At 54.8% G+C, this 19,149-nt stretch overlaps 1 protein-coding gene across 1 annotated transcript; it reads right to left on the bottom strand.

The window, feature by feature from the left end:
• Window positions 1–151: 151 nt before the first annotated feature.
• On the bottom strand, window positions 152–15,639 carry PLEKHA2 (pleckstrin homology domain containing A2). The gene is made up of 12 exons (XM_063175175.1): window positions 15,593–15,639; window positions 11,994–12,157; window positions 11,026–11,082; window positions 9,643–9,691; window positions 9,428–9,525; window positions 6,319–6,465; window positions 4,120–4,254; window positions 3,950–4,018; window positions 3,760–3,830; window positions 3,245–3,308; window positions 2,760–2,837; window positions 152–2,656 (listed from the first exon to the last, which is right to left on the bottom strand). The coding sequence occupies exons 2-12, from the start codon at window positions 12,132–12,134 to the stop codon at window positions 2,318–2,320; spliced, it is 1,248 nt and encodes a 415-aa protein (XP_063031245.1). The 5' UTR covers window positions 12,135–12,157; window positions 15,593–15,639; the 3' UTR covers window positions 152–2,317.
• Between the last annotated feature and the right edge of the window lie 3,510 nt (window positions 15,640–19,149).

The following is a 19,149-nucleotide window of genomic DNA, read 5'->3' as shown; positions in this document are numbered from 1 at the left end:
AGCTCACAGCAAGACCTTGGTCCAGCAGCTTCCCTCCTCCCCAGGGAACATTTGGGACCTTGGCTCAGAAGGAATTGTGATGTCCCTGCCCTCACCATGCACTGTTCCTGGTGGGGACAGCATGACCCAAAACACACAGTGCAAATGGACATAACTGGGATTTCCTTCTTTATTTAAAAACACAGAGAAAGGGCATTGCAGCATGTACAGGCAAGGGGTGGGAGGCAGGGAGCCCCAGCCCTAAGAGCACTTGGAATCCCCAGCCAGCACTTCCAGAAACTTCTGGAACCACGTGGGAATAGCAAACCCACTCTGCCCCCCACAAGGCACCCCAATAAAGGCCCACAGCACAAGATTCAGGAGGGAGCAGCTCTGAGGGGATACCAGGAGCAAACACAGAGCTGAGGGGAAACCAGTTTGCTTTAAAATAACCAAAAAGCTCCATCGAGGTCTGGCTGCACCCACCCAGCCCTCTGGAACAGGAGGGAAATCCCTCCCTCCCAACACCACCTGTGCTCTGGACGGCTCTGGAGCCCAGCTGAGCTCCACACTTGTTTGAACCTCACCTTCAGCCTCTCTGCTGTCCTGGGGATGCAGGAGGGTGGGAACCAGCAGGAGGAATGTTGCAATATTGCTGGTAGTTTCTGCTCCTGGATAATTACCTTAATTGTGCAACAAGGCTCTGCTTTACCTTCCCAGGCCTGAGGAAACTGTGCAATTATCAAGCACCAGGAATACTCAGGAGTCTGTGGTTCCATCGTCCCTCTGCATTCCCTGCTCTCCAAAACTGAGGTCAGAGCACTGCAACTCTCTGATGGACGGGCTTGCCAAACTGCTAAAACATTCTTGAAACAGTGTTAGGAGCCAAACAGCAAGTCAGCCTAAAAAAAAATGAACGTTTCAAAAACTCTAGTGCAAATAAAGCAAAAAGGAGCAGAAAAAGGAACAGCAGGATGTAGGTAGCTACAATTAAATAACATTAACACTCGCCCCTGTACCGTTTGCATTGATTCCCACCCATTTTCATGGTGTCTGTGTTCTTCAGCACACAATCCCCTTTGAGACTGTCCTCCCCCTGAACTTGGGGGACCCATTCCTGCCTCCCCCAGCAGCAGGGAGGCACCTGTGCTGTGCCCATCCCACAGCAGCCCCACGGGGACTGAGGCAGGAAGGTACAACTGGCATCACACTGAGGTCAGTCAGGCTAATCAAGGCTCAGGCACAGCTGTCGAACAGCTGGAGGCCCCAAAAGGGCTGGCACAAAGCAGATGTTCTGCTCCTGGGGAACACACTGGGCCGAGCAGCAGAGCAGAGGACGTGTCACAGCCAGGGAAGTGAAAGGGGAGCGGAGTTCTCGCTTGGCATGTGGGGATTGCACGCACTCGTGGGGTGAAGGCATCAGATCTCAGCCAAGGATTTTCTACACACTATTTATCACACCTACAGGAGCTCATTTGGTTATGGAAATGACAATTCACATTGCTCTAGAAACTCCTGCTGCTTTCCATCTCGGGCAGGCAGTGGGGGAGTTGGCCAGACAAGTCTGCCCAGCTCCATCAGGGCTGATTTTCATTGCTTTTTACCAAAAGCCCTTCACCATCTGGCACAGCTACCTGTGCCCAGGTGTGAGTAGTGCAAAACCAACATCACACCTGAGGATGCTCCCACCTGGGAGCCACTGTCACTCCGGCTGCCTGCCCTGGCTCATGCTCAGCAAGTACCAAAAGCCTTTGGAGGGGTTGAGCACCTGCCCAGGCTAGGATTCAACAGCAGCCACAGGTATAAAAAGACATAATTAAAAGCCAGCAGATTGCTGATAAACCCTTGTGTGGGCAGTGGGAAGATCCAGTCTCTGAGGGAATAAGTCACTGTAAGGGGAAGCTGCAGTGAGACCCCTGTGTGGGCAGCTGCAAGCTGGTGGCTCCCAGCTCTGCCCTGGGGAATCTGAGCAGCAGAAAAGGGGAGAGAAACATTTTACAAACACAAGAAAGGCCACACTCCCCGTGTCATGCCTTCAAAACCTCCTGCCACTTCCTCCAGACCTGGTTTGTGGGTGAAACAATGCAATTGCAGAAGATGTCCCCTCGTACAGGTCCCCAGCATCTCCTGCCCTGCACAACGAGCACCAGAAGCACCTTCCAGACATGGAACCACCGGGGCCAGACCTGGGCAGGAGCAGCCAGGGACCCCACGCCCCGCAGAGCAGGGCACCAGGACGTGGGTGCAGACAGATCCTGCATGGCAGGGAAGGGCTGTGCTGGAGGGAAGGGAGCACTTTGTGTGCCCCAAACAGACCCTGGGGAGGCTCGGTGCCCACTCAGACATCAGAGGTCCGGATGTTTTCATCGTCCAGGTCGAAGGTGAACGGTTTCTCCTTGAGGGGCTGCGGCTCGGAGCGGTGCCTCAGGCGCGTGCCGGGCCCGGCCTGGCACTGCCGCTCCATCAGCAGCACCGAGGAGTCCCTGAGCGGGGCTGGCAGTGCCCCCAGCCCCGGCTGCTGCCCCTCGGCCCGCGGCACCGGCGTCCAGGGCTGCCAGGAGCTCGTGGAGGGCGCCCTGCAGGACGATCGCCGCTCCTCCGCCGAGGGCCGCGGCTGTGAGGGGCCTGAGGAGCCGCCGGGCCTGGCCACGGAGGTGGATCTCATAAAGGACATCTCCTGCAGGGACAGGATTCGTTTATTAATCCACTAAATAAATATCTTGCATGTTGGCATAATCTCCGTTTGACGGTAGACGTGAAATTGAAAGTCTGTCACCTACCCTGGGGCGGGTTTTCAGGGCCTGCACGGCGGCTGTGATTGCGCGGATCCAGCTGTGCATCTCCTCGGGGCTGTCTGCCTGCAAACACAGCAGCCCCGGTGAGGGTCAGCTGTCCTGGCATTGCCAAAGTTCAGCTCTGATCCCACAAACAGCTTCTATTATAAATAATCGCAGAGGAGAAGAAAATCCGCCACAATTCTCCCTCATACTCGTGTGTAACAGCCCCATCTACTCGTGTTCACTGGTGAAGGGCTGAACTCTCTGCCCCAAAAATTATCCTGGCCTCAGCTGCTCACCTGGATGTAAAAGGTTGACTCCCACAAACAGTCCCTATTATAAATAATCCCAAGGGAGAAGGGAATCCCCCACAGCTCTCCCTCACACTCGTGTGTTACAGCCCCATCTGCTCGTGTTCACTGGTGTTCACTCATTTCTTGAGAGCTGAACTTTCTGCCCCAAAAATTATCCCGGCCTCAGCTGCTCACCTGGATGTAAAAGGTCCTGGAGCTTGTTATGATTTCAAAAAGGTTGTCTCGCATCAGGAGGTCACTAGAAACAGTGAGAAAAAGACAGTCACACCCCAGCAGCCATCATGGACAGAAAAAATCCTGTATTCATCTCTGGAGTGTGCTAGCAAGGAACATATTGAAGGCAAACCTTGGATCTCATTGGGATCTTTTTAGCCTTCTGTACGTATCCTTTCTCTATTCTTTAGTATAGTTTTTAGCCTTAGTTTTTCTTTATTATTCATTATCTTTTTAGCCTTCTGTAAGTATCCTTTCTCTATTCTTTAGTTTAGTTTTAGTATAGCAGAATATAATGGAATGGAATAATAAATTAGCCTTCTAAGAACATGGAATCAGATTCATTTCCTTCCTTCTCAGACAGGGGACCCTGAAAACACCCCACACGAGCAGCTGGAGCAGCCCAATCTCCCTCTGGCTGCTCTGGCCTGAGCCAGCCTGGGGCCAGGGCAGGGAAACAGGGGTGGGAGCATTACCCAGACTTGACCAGGCACTCGTGGGTCTTGCAAACATCTTTCAAGAGAATCGAACGCAGAGGCTCCTTGTCCTGCAGAGGTGAGAGGAGACAATGCTGGGCTTGGCTGGCCCCAGAGCTGGCATGTACCCCCTCCAGAGGAGGAGGAGGAGGTGCCAGAGCCCTGCTGGGGTCCGGGGGGAGCCGCTCACCTGCTCACACTTGTAGTAACTGATGGAAAACTCATCCAGAACAAAGAACCGCCGCTTCCAGCTCTTCCTCTGGAAAAGAGCAGGAGATTGAGTGCTCAGCCCTGCCACTCTATGGATGTCCTGCGCCCAGAGCAGCCCCAGAACACCCCCAGCCCACGCCTGGCACTCACCACGTTGCCCTGCTTGACACAGAAGCCGCTCTTGAGCGGGGCTGGCCCGGCTGGAGGCTTGCTGGCCGAGGGGGGGATGTAGCTCTGTGAGCGCCTCAGCAGAGGGTGTGTGCCCACCTCGCTGCCCTCCCCGTCCTGCAGAGAGAGAGCACAGCCACCATCAGCAGGGAGGCACCCAGGACAGCCAGGGAAAAGCCACCTGACACAAGCCCTGAGTGAAGAGTGTGAGCCAAGGGCTTGTGGCAGTGCTGGACACAGGCAGGGGAATGAGCCCAGAGCTGATGATGTCTCATTGTGTGCAGCCCCCCTGGTGCTATTCTCCCTTCTGCAACCACGTGTTAAAAAACAAGAATCAGAAGGGCTGCAGAGAAGCAATTTGAGGGCTGAAGGCAATCCCCTGCAGCAGGGGAGTTAACAGAGCCCACCTGCCATGCTCAGAGGTGACTCAGCTGCACCACTGAAGGTATGAGGAGAACAAGAACCACCAGACAAACACAAGCTGGAAAGGAATGCTTTCCAACAGGAGAAGGCAATATACCATGAGAATAAATTGCTCAGAAAAGCCATTAAGTCTCTGATTCTCATTTTGAGAGGCAAGTTCTACCACAGACACTTGAGTGCTTGGAGTTCAGGAAGGGAAGCTGCACCTCCTCTGGCCCCAAGCTGTCCCTCCCAAGGGCAGTGCTCAAAGGGGCTGTGGTCACGACCACATGCCCAGCACGCAGCCCTGGCTCCCCTGAGCACACCCCAGTGCACCCCAAAGGCCAGACCCACCCCAGCAGCACAGAGGATGGCTGAGCTGAACCATCTTCTGCACTCAGCTTGTTGCCCATCCCTCAGAGCCCTTCCTCCCTGGGCTGAGGTTTGAGCATTGCCATGGCAGCCACTGCCAGCCTTACATGGCCCCACAGCAGGGACTGTGGTTTGGGTGAACCTGCACCTTCCTCAGCTGCCTTTTGGACACAGCAGCAGCTTTTTGTCTGGCCTCAAAGTGCTGCCCAGCCCTGCAGAGAGCTGGAGCACCTCGATGGGGATGCCACCCACACCCAGCTCTGCTGGGCATTGCACTGCTGGTGTCCAGAGCAGAGGTGGGGACACTTCCCCAGAGTGGGGACACTCTTGCAGCCAGGAGTGTCACACACCCCGGGGCTGGGGTGATGCTCCTGAGCGTGGGACTCCCCCCTGCAGCCAGGAAACCACAGACACACCCAGGAAGCTGCAGCAGGGGAATGGCCATTTCACACGGTGGGGGAAGCAGCAAGAGCACGGAAATACTCTGGCAGCTGGTGCACTGTCACAGACATCTTTTTATGAAAATCCTTTCCTTAGGATTTTTCCTCCTGACAAGCTGGGAGGCCTCAGGAACAAAATGCAAACAATGGTTATCTGCTGCTGTGGAATTCAACATGTTTGTAATTAATGGCCAATCACAGTCAGCTGGCTCAGACTCTCTGTCCAAGCCACAAACTTTGTTTTCATACCTTTCTATTCTTAGCTTAGCCAGCCTTCTGAGGAGAACCTTTTCTTCTATTCTTTTAGTCTAGTTTTAATGTAATATATACCATAAAATAATAAATCAAGCCTTCTGAAACATGGAGTCAGATCCTCATCTCTTCCCTCAACCTGAGACCCCTGTGAACACCATCACAATGCACCAACTCCAAAAAAACCCCTCTGCACCCCACAACCCTCTGTACACCTCCTGCTGCACCCTGTGGTCAGGGAAGTGTTAAAAGCATCTGCCAGCAGAAACTGCTGCAATGATCTAATTCTCCTCTCTATTTTTAGTGCTGCCACTGATAAGAGCTGAAGTGAGACCCAGAGCTGGACAAGTGCCCAAGCATGGGAGATGCTGATGGCCACGTGCACGCTCAGCTGCGTGCCAGGGAAGGGATGCAGAGCCACAGCAAGAGGTGCCACCAGCCCTGGGACAGTCCCTGTGGCTGCTGTGGTGGAGACACCGGACCCTGGGTACATAAAGAGGATTTACACCCGAGACACGTGGGTGGGTGGCGATGGCCAGGAAGCTGAGCAGATTCATGACCTTCTCCTCCTCCTCCTCACACCCCCTCATCTCATCACACTTCAGAGTGAGAAAAAGCAGAGGGGCTCAGGGTGCTCAGAGCAGCCATTCATACCTGCAGAGGAAAGGCTTTGCAGGTACAGTGTTCCCAGGAATGAAAGCGCAAACCAGCTCACCTGGTTGATGGAGATGGGCGTGTGGACCACCACCCCTCCAACAATCTCAGTTTTGTAGGCCACCTGGGGCTTCCTCTCCTGGGCCTGGGGCACCACTGGAGGCTTTGTGATCTCTGTGGCCGGCGGGACGCTGCCACCCTTTGGCACCTGTGGGAGAAAGGAAGGGATGAGGGGCACAGGGTGACCGTGCTGGGCACCCCCACACCTGCACTGGGCACCCCATCTCTGCCCAATGCAGCCACATCCCTTCAGAAAACAACTCCTGACCCATCACCCCAGGGTGTGGAAACCCTTGGGCACAGGGTGACCGTGCTGGGCACCCCATCTCTGCCCAATGCAGCCACATCCCTTCAGAAAACGACTCCTGACCCAGCACCCCAGTTAGGGAGGGTGTGGAACCCCCCTGGGCAGCAGGAGCCACCCAGAGGAGAGATGAGAGGAGCTCAGTGATTAAAGCATCCCTTCCCAGGGATTCGCCTCTGCAGCTCAGTGAGTTTGTGGGACACTTGTTCTCCTTTAATTGTCCCCGCTCCATTTACAGCCAGGCTTAATGAGGAGCTGGGGCTGGCTAACGAGGCTGAGCCAGGCATTGCTGTGACCCCAGAGCTGGCCCCACACCCCTGGGCAGAGGCTGGGCTGCACCAACACAGCTCCCACACTGCCATCCCCCCCTCTCCTTCCCTTGGCACCTAGAAAGGACATTTTCCATCTAAGTTTAGTAAAAAGCAAAGGCAGTTTAGCAAAAAGCAATGAAAACCGGGAGATTCTGTGCTCCCAGCCCTGAACTTCAGCTGCCCTAATGCCACCCCGCAGTGCCTTCCCCCAGAGCAGGGCAGGGTGACAGCAGCACCACATCCCTGGATTTGCCAGCCAGGCAGGGACAGCTCCTCCCTGAAGGGCTGGACGAGCCGGTTGGCCAGCTGGGACACAGCCAGGGTGGGGAAGGGCTGGCCGAAATCAGTCCAGGGAAAGCACCACGGCTGCTTGCAGAAGCAGAAGGTGCATCTCATTATTCTCCTGTCAGAATCCCCCTGCCCCAGAGGCAGCCACCCTGGAGGATGCTGCTGACAGTACAGCCAGACACAGAGCCCAGGCAGAATCTGGCCACAGCTCTGGAGATGGAGTCTGTGGCCAGGAAAGAGAAGGCACGAGCCAGAGCAGTGTGGCAGCTGCAAGGGTTGTCACACTTAATGTATTTGCAGACAAAGAAACAAAATACAAGCTAGGTCTGATCTTGCAGGTGAGTTTCCCACAGAGACTACACCATGGCACTCCAGGGATTTTAAAGAAAAAAGCCATGGGCAAGCCCCAATCAAACTGTTTACATCACTTTTCCTCACATTTAATTCACACACCATAAACAGCACGCATCAGTGCATGACCTAATAAAACTCTGCTCACATTATGCATTGGCCCTGCTGTGGTATTCACGTGCCCTCTGAACAGAGAGGAACTGTGAGACAAGCAGAGAAGGAAAACACAATTCTGATCTTGCTTGCTGGGCTAAAGTAGAATGCAAAATGGAGATTGTTTACCCAAAATGAGGATGTTTTGCTGCCTTGGCCTGTCAGGGCCAGGTGTGTGTGTGTGTGGGACTGTCACGAGAGAATCAGAGATGAGTGTGAGCAGTTGTGAGCAAGGGTGAGGGCAGGGCAGATCCAGTTTGGATACAATGCACATTGTCACAGACATCTTTTATGAAAAATCCTTTCCTTAGGATTTTTCCTCCTGAGAAGCTGGGAGGCCTCAGGAATAAAATGCAAACAATGGTTATCTGCTGCTGTGGAATGCAACAGGGGCATCTGTGATTGGTCTCATGTGGTTGTTTCTGATTAATGGCCAATCACAGTCAGCTGGCTTGGACAGAGAGCCGAGCCACAAACCTTTGTTCTCATTCCTTCCTATTCTATTCTTAGCCAGCCTTCTGATGAAACCTTTTCTTCTATTCTTTTAGTATAATTTTAATGTCATAAATATCATAAAACAATAAATCAAGCCTTCTGAAACATGGAGTCAGATCCTCATCTCTTCCCCAATCCAAGAACCCCGGTGAACATGGTCACATTACCTAGTATAGTATAATAAAGTAATTAATTAGCCTTCTGATGGTGGAGTCAGATGCATCATGCTCTCCCCTTTTTCAGAGTCACCTCTGATTTACAATTCCCCGCTGCTCACTGCAGGTGAGCCCCCAGAAGAAGCCCCCAGCCCTTTCCCAGGGACCCCCCATATACAGGCAGAAGCCATCCAGGTCTCATTTTCCTGCCAGCCCATGCCCTGGTGGTGCCCAGGAGGGAGCAGGGCACATCCCACGCTGCCAGGAGCGGCAGGCACCGGGTCAGTGCCCATCAGCTCACGGCCCTGTGAGCACAGCAGCACAGCACAGGAGATGGCAGATGAAGCCCTCTGGATGCGCCCCACAGCGATCCGCTGCCTCACCACAAGAGCTGGCATTCCGGGGAGAATAAAAACTGAATAAATAAGTTACTGAAGCACAATGAAGCCAGCCTTTGACAGGCACAGAGAGGCCAGATTGTCGCAGACATTTTTTCACGGAAATCCTTTCTTTCAGATTTCTGCGTCTTCTGGAAGGCAGAGGCCTCAGAAGAGAATGTAAACAATTATTATCAGCTGCTGTGAAATGCAACAGGGGCACCTTGATTGGCTCATGTTCCCATGTTTATAATTAAGGGCCAATCACGGGTGCAAGCTACGGACAGAGTCCCTGGACACAACTTTGTTATAGATTCTTTCTTTCTATTCTTAGGCTAGCAAGCCTCTGCAAAATTCTCTCTTTATTCTATTTAGTATAGTCATAATGTATTATATATCATATATCAATAAATCCAGCCTTCTGATCAAGGAACAAGATTCTCGTCCATCTCTCACCCTCAGCGACCCACTCAGGATGCTGTAATAGCCAGACCCCAGCCAGCAGGAGCAATGGGAGGAGGAGGAGGAGGAGGAGGAGGAGGGCCTGGATGGCTCCCACAGGACATTCCTGGGGCACAGCTGGGCTGGGAGGGTGAAGGAAGAGAAATAAAGCTCAGCCATAAGGATCCCTGGGGATGCTGGAGGGAACAACTGAGAGGAGCATGAAGTAACCCACCGTGATCTTACTGGCCCTGTTGAGCGCCTCCACCCAGTCCTGCAGGTCCTTCTGGTCACTGGCTTGCAAGAAATAGCGCTGGGAGAGAGCGTTGATGACTGCCAGAGAGGGAAGGACAAGGAGAGGAGGATTCAGGAGGGTTCATGGGCACCCACGCTGCAGATTCCTGTGGGAGACTGTCCCCACACTGAGCCCACCGAGATCCCCTCACTCACCAAAGCAGAACGGAGTTTTGGGCTTCTGTTTTGGGGTGGCAATGCTAACCTGTGACAGAGCAAATCAGGGGAAAAAAAAAAAATCAGAGAAGGGAGAAAAATTAGAGATAACAGCATGTGCTAACGGTGGGCAGAAAAGCTGGGAGTTTCTACCCACACATCCCACTCCCTGCCTGGGCTCTGCCAGCGCAGCCAGGACCCCTAAACAGGAGCCCACACACATGGGGGCAGCTGGAGCTGCAGCACAGCTGTGGCAGCCGAGGGGACTGGCCCGTGTCACAGCACATGCAGCTGGCTCCCAGGGGAAGGTCAGCACTGAGCCAGGACTTTGATGCCCTGCACCCCCTCAGGCGCTGGCTGGGCTGCACAGCAGAGGACAGAAAGCTTTCAAAGGACCTGAAAACATCCTCCACTCTCCTGGATTAACACAGTGCCTCTCATCAGCAATTAAGGGAATTGAAGGAAAATAGTGGTGGTTTTTCCCTGAAGAGTAGGAATCGTTTATATAAGAATAATATTCCTTGAGGCTCCACGAACAACATTGTTGGAGTATTTATTCTGACAGTCCTCCTCCTTCAAAGCCAGTCCATAATGCTTTAAATATGTTTTCTCAAGCAAACCTCCCTTTTTCTGGTGTATTTACTATTGGTACTTCCAGCCACTGACAGAACCCAACCCCGCAGTTTGTGACCAAATGCTGTCCTGCAGCAATTTCCATTTAAACTAAAACCTATGTAATTTGTGAGGCTCTCTCCAAAATGGGGAAGGCTCAGCCTCCCAGCATTGCTTCATCTGCGCTTAATTTATAAATCATGATTCAGCAGGAACAGGAAGATCTGTCCAAGGCTATATCCAGCTCCAGGATAAAGCAGCCACCAGCCCCCAGCAGCTGAGGGGCCACTTGCAGGAGGAGGAGGAGGAGGATGGTGGCAGCTCCACTGTCCACACACAGCCACAGCTCTGCCTTATTGCACTGCTCCTGCCTTCCCGAGGAGACTGGAGAACCCCCTTGAGACACACAAGTGGCTTTGGAAGGTCTCATCCTTCGGGGCACTGCCCTCTGAGCGCAGGGGAGAGCTGCTGAAGCACTGCTCAGCTGATTGCCCAGCTCACACTGACACCACAGCGTCCCCACACACCCCCGTGTCCTTCCTCAGCAGAGCAGTTCCTCTTCCTCCTCAGCCCAGCCTTGCACCCTGTCCTGTGCCACTCCAGGGTCTTGGTGCTGCTTCCCACAGCCCTGCCCAGCTCCACCCCAGGGAGATGGACCAGGAGCTGGCCTTGGGTGCTCCCAGGGCAAGCCATTCTCTGTCCTGGGGATGGCACAGGGATAAGGGGAAAACAGGGAGCACTCACCTTGCCTGTGCCCCACCCCAACATTACCTTGGAGATATAGGTCAGCTGCAGAGATCCCACAGCACCTGCTCCGATGGCCAGGTTCTGCAACACACAGGAGGAGCAGTGGGAGGTAAATGACAGGGAGAAGGTGGCAGGGGCAATCCCGCCTGTCCTTTGTGCCCTTGGGCTCGGGCGGCCGCTGCCATCCTCAGCCACTTCCCTGTCCTGCACCTGCTTCAGCCCAGACCCCTCAGCAGAGGGAGCAGCCCTGCTGCGCTCCTTGGGACAGCCCTGGAAACCACAGAGGTCACCCAAGGGCTGGAGCCTGCTCATGAGAGACTCTGACACAGCAGGGAGGGGCCTGGGGAGAGCTGGGGGAGATGCCTGCTGCAGGCAGGGATGTGTAGGAGTGTCGGGATGGATGGAGATGAGAGATCTCTGAAGCCAGGTCATGCAATTTGGGGTTTATTGCAAAGGGCCCTGCTGGGAGCTGCCAGGCACAGCTCAGAGCAGGCCCCAGAGAGGAGAGGGGGAGAGAGGATGAGAGAGTAAAAGGGTAAGAGAGCGAAGTTCTCATTCCAATACAATAAATCTTCTGTGTTGAATATTCTGCTTCTCACAAACCAATCTAGTACAAGATACAAATCCTACAGCATTTACATACAGCCTATAAGAATCATTACATTACCATCCTGTGTTACATTTTAAACCCTAAAAACTCTTCTTTAGACCCTTTCTGCTAAGCTGCAGGGTCTGCTCTGACTTTTGGGCTTGTCTGCAAGCAGAGAGTCTTGTTTCATCAAAAAGAGATCACCTTCAGCCAGCCACACCATTGTTTTCTCATTGTTCAGAACTGAGGGATCTCAAAGCTTGCTTTCATTTCAATCTCACTTATAGTTTCCATATTCTCAAAATCTTTTGCCAGGCAATCATATTGATAAGGCTTTCCTGTTCCATCTTCCCCGGCAGGGATGTGCCCACAGACTCAGTGCCAGCTCTAGGGACGTGCCCACCTGAGGATTGTCCATGTACCACAGGAGGTGGTTGGCCTGGGTGTCCAGGATGAAATACCTCCGCAGAAACTTGCCACAGGTCTCATTTTCCTCGATGTCCAGGAAGCCACAGATGCGGTTCTGTCGGTCCAGGTACGGCATGCCGGGCTCCTTGTGGCATCACCCTGTGGTGGAGGAGGGCAGGCAGGGGCAGGTGGGTGCTCTGCTCCCCAGGGAGCTGCCCCAGCATCCCCCCGGCCTGTCCCAGGTGTTCCACAGCCACTCGGCCACAGCTGAGCTCTCTGGAGGGACATGGGAGGAACAACACCCGACCCAGCACTCCCAGAGCCACCAAACCCCATGAGCGAGGCCAGAGCAGCCACAAAGGATCTGCCACGAGACACCAGAACCCTGAGAACTGTGCTGAGCAACAATCCCAGAGCTGAGTGCTGGAGAGAGCCTGAGCACACTCCCAGGAAACGGGGAACAATCTGCAGCTCCAGCAGAAAATCCCTGCAGCCGGGACGTCGAGTCAGCAGGGAAAGCAATGACCCATCCCAGCAGGGCCACGCTGTGTCCCAGCCCTGCCAGGGGCATGCAGGGATCCTTCAAACCCCCAGGGCTGCAATGGGAACATCATCATCATCATCACTTCCAGCCCTGCAATGGGAACATCATCATCATCATCACTTCCAGCCCTGCATGGGGAGCAAAACCAGCACCTCCCACCCAGGAGAGATCCTTCAAACCCCCTGGGCTGCAATGGGAACATCATCATCATCATCACTTCCAGCTCTGCATGAGGAGCAAAACCAAAATCCCAATCCAGGAGAGATCCTTCAATCCCCCAGGGCTGCAATGGGAACATCATCATCATCATCATCATCATCACTTCCAGCCCTGCAATGGGAACATCATCATCATCATCACTTCCAGCCCTGCATGGGGAGCAGAACCAGCATCCCAACCCAGGAGAGATCCTTCAAACCCCATGGGCTGCAATGGGAACATCATCATCATCATCACTTCCAGCCCTGCATGGGGAGCAAAACCAGCATCCCAACCCAGGAGAGATCCTTCAACCCCCTGAGCTGCCCCTGAGCACCATCATCACTCCCAACCCTGCATGAGGAGCAGAACCAGCAGCAAGGGCCCCAGGAAGGCAGGATGTGTCCCCCTGCCCAGGGCACAGGGTGGAGGGCAGGGATGAGAGCAGCCGTTACCCAAAGGATGTGAGTGAGCCCAGTGTGGTTTGTCTGGCAGGAGGGTGAGTGGTGATCACGCAGGTGCCAGAAGCAGAGCTACGCAAATAAAAGAACTCGTGCAGCAAAAGGAGGAAATGCTATTTTTGAGCTGCAGTGGAGTGGGGCCCGGGGAGGTGAGGGTTGTGCAAGAGCTGGGGTGCAGCTGCAAAGGTAGAGGAGGCAGAAAACAACTCAACCTGCTGCTACCACCACCATTTCAGAGATGGGTATCATGGGGAACCATGCTGCTGCGGGGGGAGAGATTGTTTTAGACCAACGACAGTGCCCTGGCACAAGGGTTTCTGTGGGCATTTCAAGGCTCACTGCTTTTTTGTGGGGTGATTTTTGTGGTGGGGAAGCACATGGAAAGGCAATCCCTTCAACCATACCAACACGTTCAGAGCAAACCTCATAAACCCTTCCTTCTGCTGACAGCAAAGGTCTGGAGATTTCTGCTTAGGGGATGGATGAGGGAGGAGCAGAACGTGCCACAGGCAGCACAGAGATGAGCCCCCAGCCCCATGGGACACCTCTTGGGCTCTCCATGTCCCCCCAGCACCATCCTTTATCACAAACTCATCCTTTCTGTGCACACTGACCTCAGCCTGCACTTGGAGATGCCCAAAGCTGTGGGCAGAGGGGGTTGGGGTTGCCCCACACTCTGCACCAAGCCAGCCAGGTTCCCGTCCCCTCACATCCCACCGCCCACAGAACACAAATGGTCTCTTTGCAGCCACCCAGAACTGCACTTTTCCATAAGAAAAGGATAAAAGTAGCATCTCCAGCTGTGCTAAGGACATCCAGGAGGATCAGAAAATTCTCAATTTCCTAGTGAAGCCTATCAGAGACTTCCAGGACTCTTTCCTACCTCTGAAGCAACTGACTAGCCAGCTTTTTAAATCACAATATCCCACGAAAAAAGGACACCTCTTTCCTGATTCAGTGAATGACATTACAAGCAATTGGGCTGTAGAAGAAGATTTACAGCAAAACCACCCCCTTGCCTGCCTGCTCCAAAGGGAAGTGTTCACCAGGGAGAGGCAGGAGGTGCAGGGCACTGTCCGTGCAGCACCCAAGGGTGGCTCAGGAAATCCAGCAGGGTCAGAAAATGCTCAATTTCCCAGTGAAGCCTATCAGAGACTTCCAGCACTATCCCCTACCTCTGAAGCAGCTGACTTGCCAGCTTTTTAAATCACAATATCCCACCAAAAAAAGACACCTCTTTCCTGACTCAGTGGCAAGGAATTTGGCTACAGAAGAAGATTTACAGCAAACCCACCCCCTTGTCAGCCGGGGCCAAAGGGAAGTGCTCACCAGGGAGAGGCAGGAGGTGCAGGGCACTGTCCGTGCAGCACCCAAGGGTGCCTCAGAGGCCTCGTGTGCAGCCACCCAGCCAGACTTTCCAGGAAGCACCTCACGATGCCCCTGCACGGTCACGGCTGCCTGTGCCCTCCTCTGAAAATCCCGAGGCCATGGCAGAGCCGGCGTGTGGAGCATCACATCGCCTGGGCACCTCCCTCCGCAGCTCCCAGCGCACCTGCGGGCGGCCGCAGCGTCCTCCTCCTCCTCCTCCTCCTCTCTCACACCTGGATGAGCCTCCCTCCGTTCCGGGAGCTGCAGCAGCGCTTCCTCTCACCTGCGCTGTCTGTCCCGGCCCGCGACACACAGACAGCAACTCGCTCCTGCTAATTGCAGCTCTCTTTCTTCATGAAACCATCAGCCTGTCGGGAGGAGGCTCTTCATACACACAGCTCTTCATCAGCCGCACACGGAGCAGCTGCAAATCCCCTCCACGAGCCTCCAACCCCACAGAGTTGGGGCGAGGATGGTCCTGGAGCATCCGCGGAGCTCCCACGGGGCAGAGCCCCCCTCGCTGCCCCCATGGAGCCGCTGGCACCGCGAGGAGCGGTGTCTGTCCCGACCCACGACAGACAGACACTCAGCGACTCGCTGCTACTAACCGCAGCTCTTTGCGTTCATGAAACTATCAGCCTGCCGGGAGGAAGGCTGCGTCCAGCTCTTCATCAGCCACAAGGAGTGGGAGAACACAGAGCAGCCCCAGACCCATGATCCCCAGCACACGCTTGCCTCCAACCCCACAGATTCGAGGCGAGGATGATCCTGCAGCACTCCCGGAGCTCCCACGGGGCAGAGCCCCCCTGGCTGCCCCCGTGGAGCCGCTGGCACCGGGAGGGCTCCGCTCCAGCCCCGGCACGGACGGTGCAGCTGCAGGGACAGGGACAGGGCACCGGCGCTGTCCGGAGCCGCGGACCCTCCAGGGAGGGTGGGGATGGGACATCGAGGGCTCCCAGCCCGGCCCGTGGGGTCTCCGGAGGCGGCTCTGAGGCCACGCGTGTCCCCCCGGGTGTCACTTACCCCGCGGCGTCCCTGGGCTGCGCGCCCCGGGCGGGCGGGGGGCGGCGGGCGCTGCGAGGAGGAGGACGGACAGACAGACAGACGGACGGACGGACGGACGGGAGGCGGAGGGGGTGTGCCCCTGGCTCCGCCGTCGCTTCTTTCCGGGTTAATTACGTCTGTCATTAGCAAACCCGGCCCCGGATGTGAGTGCGGGGCGGCTCCGCGGGGCGGCGGGGGGGGGGGGGGGGGTCGGCGTCCGTCTGTCCGTCCCACCGCTGTCTGTCTGTCCGCCTCCCTGCCGCGGGTCCGGGGGCTCAGCCGGTGGGAAGGGCAGGGGCAGCCCGGTGCCCTCCCTGGTGTGGATCCTCTGCGTCCCCCAGGCGGGGAATTCACCCCATCCCCGGTGGGTCCCCCCAGACCCGGCACGGAACCGCTCGGGCTGGCACTGCCAGGGATGAGCCGCCCCCTTGGTGATTCCTGCAAGGACACCTCTTGGGGAAGCTGCTGCAGGGTGAGTTTGGGAGCAGGAACACCCCGGGGCGGCCCCACTTTCTCTCCGAAACTCCGTCTGGCCCCGATGCGCTTTCTCCAGGCGCGGTGAAAGCCATCCTGGTGCAGGGGAAGATTTAGAGCAAAACCAAGGCAGCGCAGGGATCCCGCAGCCCCTGTCCGTGCCACGCCAGTCCCGCCGCTGCCTGCTCCCGGCATCCCGGAGCTCCCGAGCCCTCCCTGTGTCCCCATCCCTCCCTTTGCAAACACTAAACTGGTTTAGGGTTTTCACACCCAGGCTCCTCTCGCCCCCCTCCAGGGTGGCACCAGAAGCCAAACTGTCGCAGACATCTTTTTATGAAAAATCCTTTTCTTGGGATTTTTATTTCCTGAGAAGCTGAGAGACCTCAGGAACAAAATGTGAACAATGGTTATCTGCTGCTGTGGGATGCAACAGGTGCATCTGGGATTGGGCTCATGTAGTTGTTTCTAATTAATGGCCAGTCACAGCTGGTTCAGACAGAGAGCCTGAGCCACAAACCTTTGTTATCATTCTTTTTCTATTCTTAGCTAGCCTTCTGATGAAACCTTTTCTTCTGTTCTTTTAGTATAGTTTTAATAGAATATATATCATAAAATAATAAATCAAGCCTTCTGAAACATGGAGTCAGATCCTCATCCAAGACCCCCTGTGAACACCGTCACATCTCCCCCATGTCTCCTCAGGTTGCAGAGAGCAGCCCAAAAACGCTTCTGTTCGACCACAGGGGAGGGAATCCCCGCAAAAGCAAAGCAAAGCCCTCCGGGGTAGCACCAGAAGCCAAACCGGTTCCATTTCTCCCGCAGTTTTGCTTCCCCCATCAAGCAGAGGCTGCGCACGCGGTTCTCACTGCAGCGTTTATTGGACTGGCGGTGCTGTGACCCTCCCTTGGAGCATCCCCGCCGCTCCCTAGGCTAGAGCAGAGGCGGGCGGGGCTCAGAGCCAGCCCAGCAGCATTGTCCCGGCCAGGGCCGTGGCCAGCAGGCCGGCAGGGGGTGGCAGGGCTGTCCCCGCTCCGCTCCGGGAGCCCCGAGCCGCCGGCCCGTTGCAGTCGTCGCTGAAGCAGCAGCGCACGGTGGCGCCGCCGGAGCCGCCGCGCCGGGCCTGGTCACAGAAGGATTTGTAGGAGCAGGATTTGATGATGCTGTCTGCGAGGAAAGGCGAGGGGACAGAGGGTCAGGCACTGTGCTGGGTGTCACCGGCACAGGAGAGGGACCCGCACAGTGCGGGGCGGAATTAACGCATCTCTCTCCTCCCCTCGAGCAGAAAGTGCCTCCTGCTCCGCCTCATGTCCCCTGCTTCTCCTCACCCTCTGGTTCTCAGCCCCTCTGGTCCCCTCCAAGACCCTCTGGTCCCTTTCACAATCCTCTGACCCCCACAAGACCCTCTGCTTCCCTCCAAGACCCTATGGCCCCCTTCAAGACCCTCTGGTCCCTTTCAAGGTCCTCTGGTCCCCTTTAGGACCCTCTGGTCCTCTTCAAGACCCTCTGGTCCCCTCCAAAAACCTCTGACCCCCTCCAAGATTCTCTGGCTCCCTCCCAGACCCTCTGGTCCCCTTCAAGACCCCTCCAAGACCCTCCGATCCTCTTCAAGACCCTCTGGTCCCCTCCAAGATCCTGCGGTCCCCTTCAAGACCCTCTGGTCCTCTTCAAGATTTTCTGGTTCCCTTCAAGACTCCTCCAAGACCCTCTGGCCTCCTTCAAGATTCTCTGTCCCCCTCCAAGACCCTCTGGTCCCCTCCAAGACCCCTCCCAGACCCTCTGGTGCTCCCCCCTTTCCCCCCGAGCCCCCCAGCCCAGGCGCTCACTGGCTGCAGTGATGGTGGAGCAGGCGTCGGCGTACTGGGGGCAGCTGTGGGATCCCTGCTGGTTGCACTCGTTCTCGTTGGATGCCACACATTTGTGGCATTTCAGAGCTTTGCCTGGGCGAAGGTGAGCAGGAGGAGTGAGGGTGACACCAATGCACCGTCCCAGTGCCCCGACAATCACACACGGGTGACCCCCAGCCCAGGGAGGTGAGGGTGGTGGGCACCCCATGGGCAGGTGCTACCATGGAATGCAGCAGGATGCAGCATCTATCCCCCAGTTTTAATTTAAAATTTATTAATTTACTATTATTATTAATTTAAGAATCTGTCCACAAAATTAATGCAAAACTCTTCCAGGTGTGACTCAAAAATGATGACAGCTAAACCTGGCAGGTGAGCTCTGCCTCAGAGGACTCCCTGAGAGTCCTGGAATTCCTTTTACAGTAAAAACAGCTAGACATAATATTTAAAAACCATCCTAGATCTTTGTCTTCTTGTGCCAGATTTCATTTCAATACATCTTTTATGGGGGAGAAGGGAGAATCCATCCAACCTGTGGGAGCAGCTCCCTGTAATCAGGAAATTCAGCCCAAGGGATTGCCTGGGGACAAGCAGGGTGACAGGCAGATGCAGCAGGGACAAACCAGCTCCAGATTGTCCTTTGAGGAGCCCACAGGCAGGTTAGATAGCAGCAGAGCTGACAGTGGTGCAAGAGCTGTGTGACCCCTCAAAGCATCCACACACTGTCACAGACATCTTTTATGGAAAATCCTTTCCTTAGGATTTTTCCTCCTGAGGCCTCAGGAGCAAAATGTAAACATTGATTATCTGCTGCTGTGGAATGCAACAGGGGCATCTGTGATTGGTCTCATGGGGTTCTTTCTAATTAATGGCCAATCACAGTCAGCTGGTCAGACAGAGAGCGGAGCCACAAACCTTTGTTATCATTCTATTCTATTCTATTCTATTCTATTCTATTCTATTCTATTCTATTCTATTCTATTCTATTCTATTCTATTCTATTCTATTCTATTCTATTCTATTCTGTTCTAGCCTTCTGATGAAACCTTTTCTTCTATTCTTTTAGTATCATTTTAACGTAATATATATCATAAAATAATCAATCAAGCCTTCTGAAACATGGAGTCAGATCCTCGTCTCTTCCTCAACCTGAGACCCCTGACAACACGGTCAGAACACACCCCAGAAACAGCCGGACCTGAAGATGCTGCTCGTGCC

The sequence above is a fragment of the Melospiza melodia genome, chromosome 23 (assembly GCF_035770615.1).
Source record: "Melospiza melodia melodia isolate bMelMel2 chromosome 23, bMelMel2.pri, whole genome shotgun sequence".
Lineage (NCBI taxonomy): Eukaryota > Metazoa > Chordata > Aves > Passeriformes > Passerellidae > Melospiza > Melospiza melodia.
This window is presented reverse-complemented; position numbering and strand designations above follow the sequence as displayed.